This window comes from Pogona vitticeps, chromosome 5, assembly GCF_051106095.1.
Source record: "Pogona vitticeps strain Pit_001003342236 chromosome 5, PviZW2.1, whole genome shotgun sequence".
Classification (NCBI taxonomy): Eukaryota; Metazoa; Chordata; class Lepidosauria; order Squamata; family Agamidae; genus Pogona; species Pogona vitticeps.
The window spans coordinates 40,577,602-40,593,298 of NC_135787.1; the positions used below are offsets into that span (position 1 = coordinate 40,577,602).

Sequence of the window (15,697 nt, forward strand, 5' to 3'; positions counted from 1 at the left end):
TTCTTTCAATCTGCCCACTAGTTTTCATTTAAGCTTCTGACAGCCCCCCCCCAGTAACTTTTTCAACCTTACTTCTGGTAAGAACTTGAAAAAATTACTTTCTGGACTATGCCTTATGTTTATTCAGATAAACTGCTAGGAGAATGCTTGTTCAAGGCAACTTAACAGCTTCCAAAACAAACAAGATGAAAAGCTAGTATTTACAAGCCAGTCAGGGAGGGTAGCAGAAGAATCTCAGTCAGAGTCCAAAAGCCAAAGTTCAGTCCCGGGGAGTAAATAATAGAGTTGAAAAAGAGCTGGTAAAGGTTAAAGAAATCCAAAGCAGGTGACACTTGGAACCAGTAGCAACATGAATAATCCTTGTCGTTTCCAGCAAAGCAGGTCTGACTAGGAAAGCATTTATTGTTCTTGGCTCGGGTGCTTCCTTGCTTCAACTGCATCCACTCTGGCTGCAGGTCTGGGAGACAGTCCCCAAGAGTGTTTGCTGACCCTGCGCTTGTTTTCCAACAGCTTGAGTCACTGGCATTCTCTGGGGCAGAGAGATGTTCTATCAGCCCTGCGTCTTCTCTAGCTGAGCATCTGCCTCATCTCCTCCAGCTGGCCCACAGAAAATCTATTTTGCCCCCCCTTTTTTTTTCTTTTCCAATATATTTCCTTTAAACACATATATTCAAAACTCTACAGCACCCAGTATTCCCTGGTGGTCTCCCATCCAAGTACTAACCAGGCACAACTCTGCTTAGCTTAAGAGATCCGACATATTCTGGGTGGTATGGCTTTGCTTTCCCTATGGCAAGATGGACTGCTCTGAACTAAATTCTGTCCCTTTCCACTGCAGAATTACATCTTAATAAATTTAACCCTTAAATCCTAAAGCACCACTGTATGTGTGGCTGGGCTGGTTGTTCTCTCTCTTCCAGGCACCTTAAAAAGTTGGTTCCTACCAGAGATAAACAAACTATAATTTTTACAACAGGCCTGTAGCCTTGGAGTTCTCTTCTGAGGAGCAGGAAGACCCGTCCTGGTAAGGAATGACACTACAAATCTCAGAATTGCCCAGAATTATTTTACTGAGATTCCAAAAGCTGTAGTCTAAAAATTAACTTTTGCAAACCCTGGTTCTGGCTTTGCCTTACATTATACTTATACCATGTATACAGAACATGCTTATTACCATCTCAAGATTTATACAAGCATCTGAAAGATCACAAATGCTTCAAGCCGTCAGCCCTATTTTACAGGATCACTCTACTTTTCTAACAACTTAATAAAAGATTTATTTTTAAGTGACAACTGGCGCCTTTTCAAACAGCTAAAGATGGCTGGTGTAGTTTGCATTTAGAAGCACAGCAATTCTGAATTGCTATCACAGCAATGGAAAATGCTTGAGAATCAGTGAACCTCTGCCAGTCTAAAATATAAAGCACTAAGGCTAACAAGCATAAGTTTCAACAAAGGTAGAATAGAAGCCTTGATACATCGGTTGTGTCTGCAGGATATGTCTAACACAGCCATCACAGACTCTAAATTCACAAAGCTGACAGAGTCCTCAATTGATGTTCAAACTAGCAGCGATAAAACCCTCCCTCACTTACCAATGATGCAGCTCCAACAATCACACAAGAACCAAAACTTCAGTCATATTAAAAGAACCCAATGAAAAGTCCCCAGTTCTTCTTCAAAGTAACTTGCTTATCCTCCATAATACTGAAATGTTGTGGAGCTGAAACTTACTAAAAGCATTATGGCAGAGCAGTAAGTCATGAAACATGCTTCCAATCACTCTGAATGGTCAGGGTACTTCCAGAAAGGAAGGTTGGTCATTTAGAGCAAGTGGAATAGCACTCTTCCTCAAGTCCAGACTACCCTAGCCAACCCATCCTTTATAGAACCACCTCACAGGCAAAATATACCATATTTTTCTGTGTATAAGACACCCCCCACTTTTCTAACCCAAAATTTCTTTCTTTGCAAGAAAGTGGAGGGGGAAAGCAGGAATCGCTTCCCCCCCTTTCTTGCGAGGAAAGTGCTTTCCCCATCCACTTTCTTTGTAAAAAGCTGCTTTCCCCCTCGCAAAAAGTGGAGCGGGAACGCAGGTTTTGCAAAGAAAGTGGAGTGGGAAAGCAGCTCTTTGCAAAGAGGAGGAAAGCACTTTCCTCTCAAGAAAATAGAGGGGAAAAGAAGGAATAGCTTTCCTCCTCCACTTTATTGCAAGGAAAGTGCTTTCCCCGTCCACTTTTTGCGAGGGGGAAAGCAGCTTTTTGCAAAGAAAGTGGAGGAGAAAAGCACTTTCCTCTCAAGAAAATGGAGGGGAAAGAAGGAAGGTGCTTTCCCCCTACACTTTCTTTGCAAAATGTGGAGGGTGAAAGCAGGGATCAAAGCACTTTGATCCCTCCCCCCCCTTTACTACTCTGTATAAAATGACCCTCAATTTTTCTTCTAGTTATTTTAGGGGAAAGGGTTATTTTATACACAGAAAAATACAATAATCGTTTTTTACTGCATGCAAATGTAATTGATGTTTTTTGCCTGCAGATGGCTCCCAGTCCTATGGAGTTGCCCTGAAGACCTCAACTAAAATTCCTTTCTGTATAAAATATTTCCATCCAGTGGCCGTGCAGATCACCTCCTGTCTCCAGATCAATGATAATGCAAGGCAGTTGACATTAATCTTACTGCCATAGCAATGCCTCATGGTGTGAACGCAAACAAATGAGGACTTGGATGAACAGTTGCAAAGAAAGACAAGCGGTTGCTCTGTTTTTCATTCAATTATTTGAGCATACCGTGTTTCTCCGAAAATGAGACAGGGTCTTATGTTAATTTTTGCTCCAAAAACACATTCGGGCTTATTTTCAGGGGATTTTTTTTTTCATGTACAACAATCTACATTTATTCAAATACAGTCATGTCACCTTATTCTGGTTGCTGCACAATGGTGGAGGGTGGGGTTTCACTTAACTAGGGCTTATTTTTGGGGTAGGGCTTATATTATGAGCATTCTGAAAAATCATATTAGGGCTGACTTAGAGGTAGGTACCATATTTGCCGTCGTACAAGGCGACTGGGAGTATTAGACAACCCCCCCAAAAAAACATCCACTCAAAATCAACTCTGCTGCAGTGCCAGCAGCGGCTGCCCGGGGCTCTGCCTGGTCCCGTCCTAGAAGTTCATGGCCGGTGAGGACGAGGGCGAGAAGGAAAGGGCGAGAGGGTGGGCGGCAGAGGACGGGAAGGAGGAGCAGCTCTCCGGTGGCGTGTAGGCAAGCGAGCGAGCTGGCTCAACTGCTAGGGCAGAAGGAAAGGGAAGCGGGCGGCGGCGGCAGGAGGAGGGGAAAGAGAAGCAGCTCTCTGGTGGTGCGTGGGCAAGCGGGCTCAGCAGCGCGGGGCGGCTGGCTCTGGCCGCTCAGGGATGGCCGGCTCTGCTTTCCTCCCTCCCTCTGTCCGGACCGACCGCCTGCCTGCCCACCTGCCTGCCCGCCTGCCTTCCTGGCCCAAATGAAGTGCACCTGGCGTACAAGATGATCCCCCCACTTGGAGGCATGTTTTTGGGGCCAAAAAAGTCGTCTTGTACGCCAGCAAATACGGTAGATCTTATTTTCACACATACTTAGTATGTTTCTCTATTGCTACATCCAAAAGCTTGTATATGATTTTCAACAGGAAGGTGTATTTTAGAGGCACATATTTTGCTTCTTTTACTTACTTTTGAGTAACTCTATTCTCAATTTGTGAGCTGACTTTGTGCATTTGGTACTTCATTGCTTCAGAACATTTACATATGAGCAGAAATGAGGGTGGATGATCACAATATAGGGAGCTATATTTTTGAATCATACTCCATTCTCAGACTCAGAATAAATCCAGTCATTATGGGCATATCTGTTTATGATACTAAACAGCAGGAGCATGTTACAAAAAGGGGAAAGAAAAACTGTGCTTCTCCGGAAACTTTTATTATTGTAATCTGCCCTTGTTTACTACAATATATCTGCAGTGTCACAAAGCTCTTTGGAGCCTTTCTAGGCCATTTCTCTATTGTCAAGAAATTGGTGAAAAGAAGCAGGGAGGTGAAGACACATTTCTGGTAAAGTCAAAGGAGGATCAGGATAAGTATTTGGGGGGAGAGGGAGAGAATAATGGTAATAGTAATTTATCATAAAAACAGATCAATGTCTTTTTCTGAAAGTTTGCCCTTTGTGGGGTCAGAGAGAAAGTCAATGTTCTCCTCTCTGCCATCTTATATTTCCAAGCTTTAATTAGCACTGTCCTACAGCAGTTCATTTTCTACCTAGACCTCTCCCTCCTTTCCTTCTTCTTCTTATAATTTTGATTTAAATGTCATATATTTGGTAAGTGCCCGAGGTTAATGAACCTTTAGGAACCATCTCTGCCGGTAGAGAGAGTCTGTGTATAAGAGAGAGCAAACAACAGAGAATATGAGTGAGAATTCATTCTTGACTGGGTATACTGTGCTAACTTGTGTATACAAGAATGCCTAACAGAGGCATACATGCACATGAATGGCTGCCTACATGTGAGAGAGGAAAAGTAACACTATATGTGAAAGACAAAACTTTCCTAACTGTCCCTGTGCAGCTGAGTATGTGTGACAAAGAGGGAGAGCATGCATGCAAATGCCTGGCTCTGCCTACCTTGTCCTCTGCTCCACCAATTCAAATAGGCACCAGCCACCTCTGGCTTCCAGATGAGGCATGTTTCACAAATGGTCAACCCAATGTCTCATTCACTGAATCTTACAGGATGGTCCATGCTAGTAGTTCCTAACCTGTGGCTCATAGAAGGTAAAGCACATGGTTCACAGCAGACCACACTGAGTAGTCAACAAGGCCCAAATCTGCAGAGGTGGAAAATAAAATGTACGAACCAACTGCAGAGGGTGATCACTCTTGTTTCTTGAAAGATATTGCATATTAGTAGTCAGATACATTTGTACCATGAAAAAGCCATGACAGTACAAAGCATTAGGCAAAGGGTGAGATGGGATTTACTGAATGTTCTGGATACCCAAATTTATAATCATGTCATCTTTTCCCCTCTGATAGAGTTAATAAATTGTTAATTATTTGCCATCAAGTCAGTTCTTACTTGTAGGAACCCTTCCTAGAGCTTTCTAGATGTAAAGTACTCAGATAGATAGATAGACAGACAGACAGACAGACAGACACAGACAGACAGACACAGACAGACAGACAGACAGACAGACAGACAGACAGACAGACAGACAGACAGACAGACAGACATTTAAAAGCTTAGAATATTCCGAGGAGTCCTGTGCAGGTGCAGTCTAACCCATTTGTGTTGATTCACAGATGACCACTAGAAGAACTATGGTTACAGGTAAATAACCTATATATAGGATGGGAGGGGGAAAGGGTACATAAATATCTGAATACATATGCATCTCTCTCTCTCTCTTATATGTATGTATGTATGTATGTATGTATGTATGTATGTATGTATGTATGTATGTATGTATGTATGTATGTATGTATGTATGTATGTATGTATGTATGTATGTATGTATGTATGTATGTATGTATGTATGTATGGAGAGAGAGAGAGAGAGAGAGATGCATATGTATTCAGATATTTCTGTACCCTTTCCCCCTCCCATCCTCCCTTTTCCATTCCCTGTGTCAGAGTCATATCCATATTCTTATAAGGCTTTCCTGGGGAAATTCTAATTATATTATGAAGACCAATAAATCCTGTATGCATCAAGTCCCTTAGTATCTATTCCATTCATATAAACAATAGAAAGATACCAATCAATTGCAAAATAATCCAAGTGTTTTATCCCTTTAGCTGGAGGTTAATTTTTCCTGCAAGGATACTTGCCATACTCTAGAGCAGGCTTGTCCAACCCGCGGCCCAAGGGCCGCATGCAGCCTAGGTCAGCTCGTAATGCGGCCCAGTGCAATTTTTTATTTTTAAATAAATTCCAAAGTTTCAAGTTACATTGCCGGCGCTTGTGGCCAGAATGTGGCATGTCACAACAGTAGAGGGGGAGAGAGGGAAGGAAGGAAGGAGTGGGAGGGGAGGGGACAGGAGGGCTGCGTGACTGCATTGCGCCATCCCTCTCAATAAGTGGACCCCCTCCCGGCCCCATAAAACTGCCAGAGTTGAAGCTGGCAGCCTCTGCCCTCTGAGATCGCAGCTGCTGGTAAGCACGCTTGGAGCGGGGCTGCGAAGGATGGCTAGGGCTGACCCCCTCATGCGGCCCAAACCAAATGTATATGTGGCCCAAACCAAATTTTCATCTTCTAATGTGGCCCAGGGAAGGCAAAAGGTTGGACACCCCTGCTCTAGAGAGAATCATGCTGCAATTGATACTCCCTGGCATGTTTTTCCACCCTTTGGCTATAGTCTGTCTTCCTGCTACTAGAAGACATAAGACATAAGACATAAGACATAAGAAATTTATTTGTCATTGCGCTCACAAGTGGGTGCAACGAAATGAGGTGCTCTTCCCCAAGGTAAAACTGGACAACACTACAAAAAAAAGTTAAAATATACACAACTTTCACCATCCAAATATAGATACCCCGTTTTCTCTCAGCAATTAAAATCCACCAAAAACCTATGGCCCCACATTTAAACTCAATACTGCACTTGGGTAAAAACTGTTCTTGAATCTGCTTGTCCTTGCTTTCAATACCCTGAATCTCCTTCCTGATGGTAATAGTTTAAAGAGCTGATATCCCGGATGAGAGGAGTCTTTCAGTATGTTAGATATCTTCCTCTTACATCTGTTCTTATACAATTCTTCCAAAGAGGGGAGTGAACAGCCAATGATGTTTTGGGCCGTCTTAATCACCCTTTGAATTGCCTTTTTCTCTGCCACTGTGCAGCTCGTGAACCATACACAGAGACAGTAGGATAATATGCTCTCAATCGAACTCCGATAGAAGGTGATTAACAAACTCTCAGTCAATTGTTGCTTTCTAAGAATCCTTAGAAAATACAACCGTTGTTGTGCCTTCCTGATTAACGCAGCGGTGTTTGCACTCCAAGTCAGGTCATTTGTTATGATAGTCCCAAGAAACTTACATTCAACCACCTATTCCACACAAACTCCATCTATATACAGTGGCTGAATGTCTGCTCTTTTTTTCCTATAGTCCACTATGAATTCCTTGGTTTTTTGGATGTTAAATAAAAGATTGGTTTTTTTGCACCAGCGGGATAGCTGTAATACCTCGTCCCGATACGCAGACTCATCATCCCCAGAGATAAGTCCTACTAGTGTAGTATCGTCTGCAAATTTGATAATCCTATTACTGGGATGGTTATTGGTGCAATCCGATGAATAAATGGAGAACAGTAGTGGACTAAGGACACAGCCTTGTGGAGTGCCAGTGCTGAGTATCTTGTCAGTAGAGATGTAGTCATTCAGTTTAACCCTTTGTGGACGATTTGTTAAAAAATCCAAAATCCACAGACAGATAGAATCTGGAAAATCAAGATCTTTAAGTTTGTCTATTAATCTGTGGGGTATAATGGTGTTAAAAGCAGAGCTAAAGTCCGCGAACAGCATTCTTACATAATTCCCTTGTGTTTCCAAGTGGGATAAAGCCATATAAAGCACAGTATTGATCGCATCCTCGGTTGATCTATTTTCTTTATAAGCAAACTGAAGCCCATCAAAGGGATGAGGAAGGCAGGAGATAATATATTTCCGAACTAACTGCTCAAAGCACTTCATTAAGATTGAAGTTAGTGCCACCGGCCTGTAGTCATTCGGACTGTTTGTAGGCAACTTTTTAGGCAGTGGAACGATGACGGAAGCCTTGAGACAGACGGGAACTGCGCATAGTGTCAGGGATCTATTAAAAATTACAGTCCATATCCCGGCTAGCTGATCAGCACAGTCTTTTACCACCCAACCAGGAATTAAGTCGGGTCCAGCTGCTTTTCTGGAGTTAACCACTTTCATAGTCTGTCTCACATCCTGCTCATTCACAATGAAGGGGGGGACTCTGCTGAGTAAATGATGGCAAACGAACAGTTTCAGTTTGATCGATTTCGAATTGAGCAAAAAAGTTGTTCAACTCCTCAGCCACCTCCACACCTCCGCCTGAGGAAACCTTTTTTGCTTTGTAGTTTGTTAGTTGTTGAACCCCCTGCCAAACTTGCCTCATGTTATTGCTGAGAAAGCAGTCTTCAATTCTCCTCTTGTATTCGGCCTTAGCTTGCTTAAGATGGCCTATTAAGGATTTATGTAAAATGCACTCTTTCTCCCCTAAGAAAAGGGAAAGAAATGCTAATTCCAAGGATTTAGTAATCAACTAATTTGTAATTTTGTTTACTTCATTTAATACCTCTTCCCCAAACTGGTCTACTTTTTTGCAATGCTGCCAAAGATGTTGAAACAACCCCTTACACTTAACAGCATCTCCAACACATAGGTGACACTGCAGGGCTGATATGTGAAAGTGGGAAAAAATACTTTTTTGAGTATTTTCAATGCAGTCACTCTAGCTGTAACAGAGGCCCCTTTATACTGAAATAGACCTGTATAAACTGGTTCTTCTCCCAGGAGGCACAGTAAGAAGTCAAACCCCTGACTCCAGCTTTGCACTGAGCTATCAAGCCAGCTCTGAAGAGCCTGTTGCAGATCAAAAAATTGAGATTTACTTGTAAGTGAACAAAATAATTTAAAAATAGTTGTTTGTTGACACTCCTTCATATGTAAGTTTTACTCCTGTCTGGCATGCTAAGATGTAGGTAATCCTAAAAAAATTTTAAGTGGTTTGATTACAGAGTAGTCTGCAAAAGCTTTTGATAATTTTATAATAACCCAACCCATATAAAGGAAAAGGACAGAAGGGCTAGTTCGGATTGTGCAGTCTTCTATTTGTAATCATTCCACATGTTTCTGTCTTTCTTTAATTTACCACCAAAAATCTGCTAAGGAAGAGAAGATTGAACATCTGCTTTCATGGCAGTGCTAGGAGCCCTTAAGTCTGAAAGCAGTTTCACTGAAGGGCAGCTTCCACATTTGTGGATGAAAAGGAAACAGAGTTCAAAGAAAACTTGAACTGTTCACCTATAGGCTGTTCTCAGATACTAATGACCTGCAAAAATACTTCTGTGTCAAGCCTATGGCTGACTTCATTAGTAGAATAGTCCATAGCAATGGCCCACCAAACTTGAACATTCTCTTCTGGGATTCTCAAGAATTCCTTAAAAAGTTATTTATCTTTGAAAAGCTGATCTTAGTACAATGAGAGCAAACCAGAAGCTTTGCACAGCAACACTTCTGTATTTAAAAAAAGTCTTGTGAAGGATCTTACATTCCAAGAGGGTATATTCTATCCCTCTCTTCTTCATTAAAGAGCAATGTGTTATTATGTACAAAACCTATCTGATAACTGGATGATCTCCCTGCAATTAATTGTTCGTTAACAAATTTGCATCAGTATATTTTTTTCAGAGTAGTAGGAGATCCAGATTTGGGCCATACTGTCCTACATTTGAATCCTGGCCCTATGGCTGTTCCAGGCTGTGCAGAATTTGGGGGAGTCAGGATGCTGGTGGCAGTGTCTATTTTTTTAAGTCTATCTTCTTGTATTCCCTCCATTTGAACAATTCTTCAAGCTGTGGCACATAATTAGCTACACCTTAGTGTAGTCATATGATTCTTTAGGAAGTCAGTACCGGGTTTCCTCCCTTATATTGAAAATTGCTGATGCCAGGACTGAACTATCGGACCATTTCACCCTTCTTCTTTTCCCCAACTGGTTTTCCAAAATCATAGATTAAAATGAAACTTTACAGGAACAGGATTGCACTGTATTGCATCCCATACTATAGGATAAGAGGGAACGTGCAGGCAATCTTCACACAGCAGCAGCAGAGTTTTGCTGTCCATGCACCAGCCAGCAAGACAGAACTGCAGAAGGACAAGGGCGTTTCCTGCTTCTTGTTTGCTGCCTGTGGGCATGAATTAGAACGAACTGGAGTAGAAGACTTATTTTTGTTGCTATGTTTCACCATTCTTCTTGGTGTGGGTGTGTGTGGAGGGGGGGGAGTAAGTAAAGAGAGCAATTGCAAGCAAGATATTTTCCAGCCCTTTCTGCAACAAATGTCTCTAAGTACACTGCAAACCAAGACTCTTCTGCCTCTCTGCTTATTTTAGGTACACCACCACCACCACCCCAAGCAGCTCCCTGTCTGACCTGCCATATGTTGCAGCTGCTTCTGACAGGGCTCCCTTCGCTGAAAGGGGCAGGGTTCACCCTTGAAGAGGGAATGGTGCGTCCATAGCTGCCTGGCAAATACATACCAAGAGAATCTGTGCTTCTGTTTTCTCAAACTCTGTCTCGTTGAGGGCACCTGAGTCATGATCTCTTCATACTAGGCTTTGACCTGCAGCATGTTCTTTCCTGCACTGCTAGGAGCAGATTGAGGGACAGTGGCTGATGAAGGGGCAGGGGCATTTAGCTTCATTTGCACACATCTTATTTGTCACATATAAAAAGCCACATTAGGCATTTCCACTCTGCCCGAGCTGTATTTTATTTGAAGGGATGCAGGGCAGAAAGAAGATAGCTCACATGCAGTGATGAAGAAGGGAGTCCTGTTGAACTTAATGGAGCTTACTCTGAGCAAACGTGCCTAACGGATGGACTGCAAAAATGGTACAACGTGGCTTTTTGTAGATAATCAGCTGCTTCCTCAGATACCTGAATGGCTAACAATCTTATGATTCACTGGTTGCCATACAAAAGGTCCCCAAATCTGCAGACATCTCTGCTTCTATATTTAAAGGATCTCTCTGTATGCCTAGCTAGTCCACATCTGCTGTATTTTAAAGTGTGTTAAAGATGCCCCCCCAATCCTAAAGTAATTGTTTTCTAGGGTATTTTTTCTGTTTGCTTCCTATCTGTTTTTTCTTGTTTTCTTTCTGAAAATGTGCAAGAGAGTGGAAAGAGAAGTAGGTAGCTGATGTGGCTGCCTCTTCTCTGCAGCAATACATGTTTGCTTGTTTTTAAGAACAACCCTCTAGACCTCCTTCCTTGCTTTTCTTGGGCCTTTTGCTGTGGCGGCACTTCACACCTGGGATGCTTCCTCTTCCTCCTTCACTTGATCATTCTGATCATTCCGAGCTGTCATAGACTATCTGGAACAGCCCCCTCCTCTTCTACCTTTCCCTACTCTTCAGCCACTGCCAAGGCTCAATGAGACATAGCATGGGAAAAAGGGGGGCCATGTAAAGAGAGTAACGGGAGCATCTGAACACCTAGCATATATGGTAGCAGCAGCAGCTCAGAGCATGAAGGAAGAAGCATGAGTCTCATTTCCTCCATTTGCAGCTACAGAAACTGCAAGTTACCTTTTAAAGCAAACAAAGCAGAAGTGAATGGAAAGAATAAAAGTTAATGCGGTGGTTTATTGTTCTTCATGTCCATTTTTAATCATCCTTGTCCTTATTTTCCTTCTGCATGATGCCTGCACCCCCCCCTTTAGTGATGCATCAGTGACCATCCTACTTTTTGATGCATGTTTCTTACTTATAAAGTGACATTCAAGGAACCAATCTGACACAACATTTAATTCAGGAATACGGAACTACAACCTGACCATATCTCACATGAATTCAGCTTTGATGGTTGAAACAATTTTAAACCGAGCAAAAATGTATTGGGTGGCAGAGTAAATGCATCATGTTGATTCTTACTTACTGAGCACTACTGAGACATCTGCTTTATTGCTAAACTCCACAATGCAGCACCGCTCCAGGGTTACTAACTCAGAGGCTTCAGAATCCTGTAAAGGAACAAAAATAGAAAAGGCATTCAAATTTGGGACCCATTCTGTTCATTCACTTTATCTCACAGTACAGGAGCAGGCAAGGTCTGGGGGCCAAATTCACAGCAAAACACAGCAAATGAAGATCCAACAACTTTAATCAATTAATCCTCATTCAAAGAGATCACATTCTTTCTGTAAGAGAGATACAGTATATGGGCTTGTCCCATAATATGACAAGATCGACAGCTGTCTTGTTTAAGAATGAATGTTTGTCATTTGAAGGTAAGCTGCTGTTAAACAATGAAGTTCAATACCAAGCAATTCTTTCTACTGCTTCAAGCAACCTGGTCCTGGTGATGGATATATACAGGTTACACAGGGTATGTACTTGTTAAAAAAAAACTAATTGCAAATTTCCCACTAGATAACATTTTCTTTCTTCTTTTTGAAAAGAGAAAGAATTTTGACACCAATGACGCTAGTCTTTATAAAGACAAGGCTATAAGTGGCTTTCTTGCTCTAATGTTACCGCTTTAAATTAAATTAGCCTTTATAACTATAGTGTCATATGATCAATCCCTATAAAAGGGAAGCACCAAATTTTCTATATATTTGTATCAACAACTTTCTGCCACACTTTGGATTTAGCAGCTGGACGGCATAAATAATTTACATGATTTGTTGAGAAACAATATGACAGTACAGTACTATCAACTCATTTTGGGGTTCGTATTCTTTTATTTGAGCTTCGCATAGGTGATTTTCATTGATGATGAATTGCAGATGGATGGACCAGTTTCCAAAATTGATTGTGAAAGTTGCTGCCTTGATATAGTTTTTAGGGAAAAGACACAAATGTTAAGAAATATTTTCAAAATTTACTCTGAACTATTCCCTGGTTCAAGAGGTCTGCTGATTCTCACAATTAAGCTTTAAAAATGGATCTGGAAAAGTGACTTAGCTATGAGTTTCTTCAAGCCAGAGCAATCTATTACCTCCTTTCCTATTAACAGCCAAGCTATTAATCTATCGTTTTCATTATAACATAAGTAGCTTTTATCAGCAAATCATATTTCTTAGAACATCAAAATTAAAGAGGATATTATTTTAGAAACATAAAACATTTTAAATTAAAGAGAAATCAGTATACTTCCAGGTTTATAAGGTTAAAAATACCTCACTGTTGTCAATTATTGCCAACCACATTCCACAGATGAGTTTACAGTATCATGCCAAATGTTAAAGCATAAGCAAAAAGCAATACCTCGAAGAGGGGAAACTAGAAACCTAAACACGTTTTATTTGTGTTCTGTAAAACATGAGAATATTAGGTCGAAGCCTGATGGTTAGTCCCACCTAGAGAAAAACCCATTGCCTCAATGGGCTACAGTAGAAACTAGCAATTTCCTCCTTTCTCTCTGTTGACTTCTGTCTGGTCATCTAGGGAAACCCAACTTGCAGAGTGTGAATTCACAAGAGATCAATTTGTATTTTTCCTGCTGTGTAGTCATACCATTAGAGCAACGTGATTATAGTGTGGTGGAATGGGACTCAGACAACTTCTGTTTAATAACAGGCCTCCTAATTACCTTTTCTAGAAGGCTAGAAGACACATGACCTGGCTAGAAGTTAAGCAGTGGCACTGGTAGATATCACTGAGTCAAGCAGGCTTCAGATGGATGTTATAACAATGTACTGTGGTGCCTCACTTTACGATTGCCCCGCATTGTGACAAATCTGCTTTACGACGATCTTTTTGCGATCACAATTGCAATCGCAAAACGATGGTCAAAATGGGGGAATTTCGCTTTGCAATGATCGGTTCCCTGCTTCGGGAACCAATTCCTCGCAAAACGATGTTTTTCTAACAGCTGATCGGCGGTTTTAAAATGGCCACTGGGTGCTTAAAATGGCTCCCTGCTGTGTTTAGGGACGGATTCCCTGCTATACAGGCAGTGAAAATGGCCGCCGTATGGAGGATCTTCGCTGGACGGTGCGTTTTTATCCCATTGGAACACACTGAACGGGTTTCAATGCGTTTCAATTGGTTTTTTTTATTTCACTTTACGATGTTTTCACTTAATGGTGATTTTCCTGGAATGGATTATCTTTGTTAAGCGAGGCACCACTGTAAACTGTAGGGTGTTGGAAAAGAATCCATGAAAGAAAAAATTAGAGGTGAGGAGGGAAAGACGTAAGAATATGCTTCTTCTCAAATGGCCTGGATAAAACCTCTCCACCCAAGATCAGTATCTAGGTAAAGATTCCCCTTGACAAATTGTCCAGTCGTGTTCGACTCTAGGGGGCGGTGCTCATCCCCGTTTCCAAACCATAGAGCCAGCGTTTGTCTGAAGACAGTTTCTGTGGTCACATGGCCAGTGTGACTAGACATGGAATGCTATTACCTTCTGACTGAGGTGGTACCTATTTATCTACTTGCATTTGCATGCTTTTGAACTGCTAAGTTGGCAAGAGCTGGGACAAGCGACAGGAGCTCACTTCGTTGTGTGGATTTGATCTTATGACTGCTGGTCTTCCAACCTTGCAGCACAAGAGGCTTCTGTGGTTTAAGCCACTGGTTCTTAACCTTGGGTTACTCAGGAGTTTTGGACTGCAACTCCCAGAAGCCTTCACCACCAGCTGTCCTGACTGGGGTTTCTGGGAGTTGCAGTTCAAAAACATCCGAGTAACAAAGGTTAAGAACCACTGGTTTAAGCCACAGCGCCACCACGTCCCTAAGATCAGTATCTAGGAGTGTACTTTTGAGTGTATTCCCTGTGAATGAGGACAGCAAAAACCTATCCTGCTTCTGATAAAGATTTAAGCTATATTTTGGAGGTTAGGTTGAAGTTGCTATTGGAATTGAATCTCTAAAACATGTATTTTGTTTGACTGTATCTTTCAAGGGTTTTTATATTTGCTACTGATCCTAGGCTTTTGGAAACGGCAAACTATAACTCCAAACATAAAAGCACACATTAAGTCCACAAGTACTTCTGTCCACCAAGGAAACCCAGAAATCTCCCAAAGACATTACAGTCATGGACAGTTGCAATAAGATTTAATACTGCTGTGGCATAACTTTCAGATTTTCTCCTTGTACTCTAAAATAAAAGAGCAGGATAGCTAGGATGTACATTGAATATGGTCAAAGAAAGGCAAAATGTCAGATTTTTTTTCCTAACTTCCCTTCATCTGCCCTGAAGTGTCATGGAAAAAATGTTCTGAAGTGAAAAGGTAGAATTTTCCCAAGAGGCTTTTATAGAACATTTTGATGTCATCAGGGGAAAACCTCTACCCAGAGCTGCTTCAAATGCCGATGCAGTTTACAACCAAAGTGAGAATCCTCTGCATTTTTCTCACAATGGATGAACGGTACCTTCTATATAGTACCAAATACTATTTTTGAAAAATGTAATGATATACATCCCCATTTCTGCATATTTTGCAAGAAATATACATCTGAATAAAAACTGTTGAGAAATGGCACTAACTGATACATAAGGGAAACAACACATACTACCAGGACAGCCAAAGAACAACACTGATTTAATGAATCACTCCAGATGCCTAACCACATACTTTCATTTTTATACAGGCGTATGAATGTTTAACCCCATTTAGAAAACTGTACGATATGTTTGGTGCACCTTGCTGAGGGAAACAGTTTACATTCCCTCAGTTAAACATCCGAATAGCTTATTGAGTTTAGAAGAGGGGCAGGATGACAGGTCAAGGGCACTTGAAGTCAAAGCGGATCTCACTATCAATATATCTCTGCAGATAGAATTGCCACTGGTGGTTCCTCAATGTCCAATAGAAGTTAACTTGGTCTCAAGGGCCTTCACATAAAGTCTCACTCTCTCACTGAATGCATGAGCTAGAAGCAGAACTACATTAGCTAGTCACATTCCCAG

The 15,697-nt window shown here is 41.5% G+C and overlaps 1 protein-coding gene across 12 annotated transcripts in view; it reads right to left on the reverse strand.

Moving 5' to 3' along the window:
- The window catches only part of INPP4B (inositol polyphosphate-4-phosphatase type II B), a 329,973-nt gene that overhangs the window by 210,774 nt on the left and 103,502 nt on the right, over positions 1–15,697 (reverse strand). For all 12 annotated transcript variants that reach the window (XM_073001618.2, XM_073001620.2, XM_073001617.2 and 9 more), the window contains exon 3: positions 11,711–11,795. In XM_073001618.2, coding sequence (XP_072857719.2) covers positions 11,711–11,795 — 85 coding nt within the window. The remainder of the gene's footprint in view (positions 1–11,710; positions 11,796–15,697) is intronic.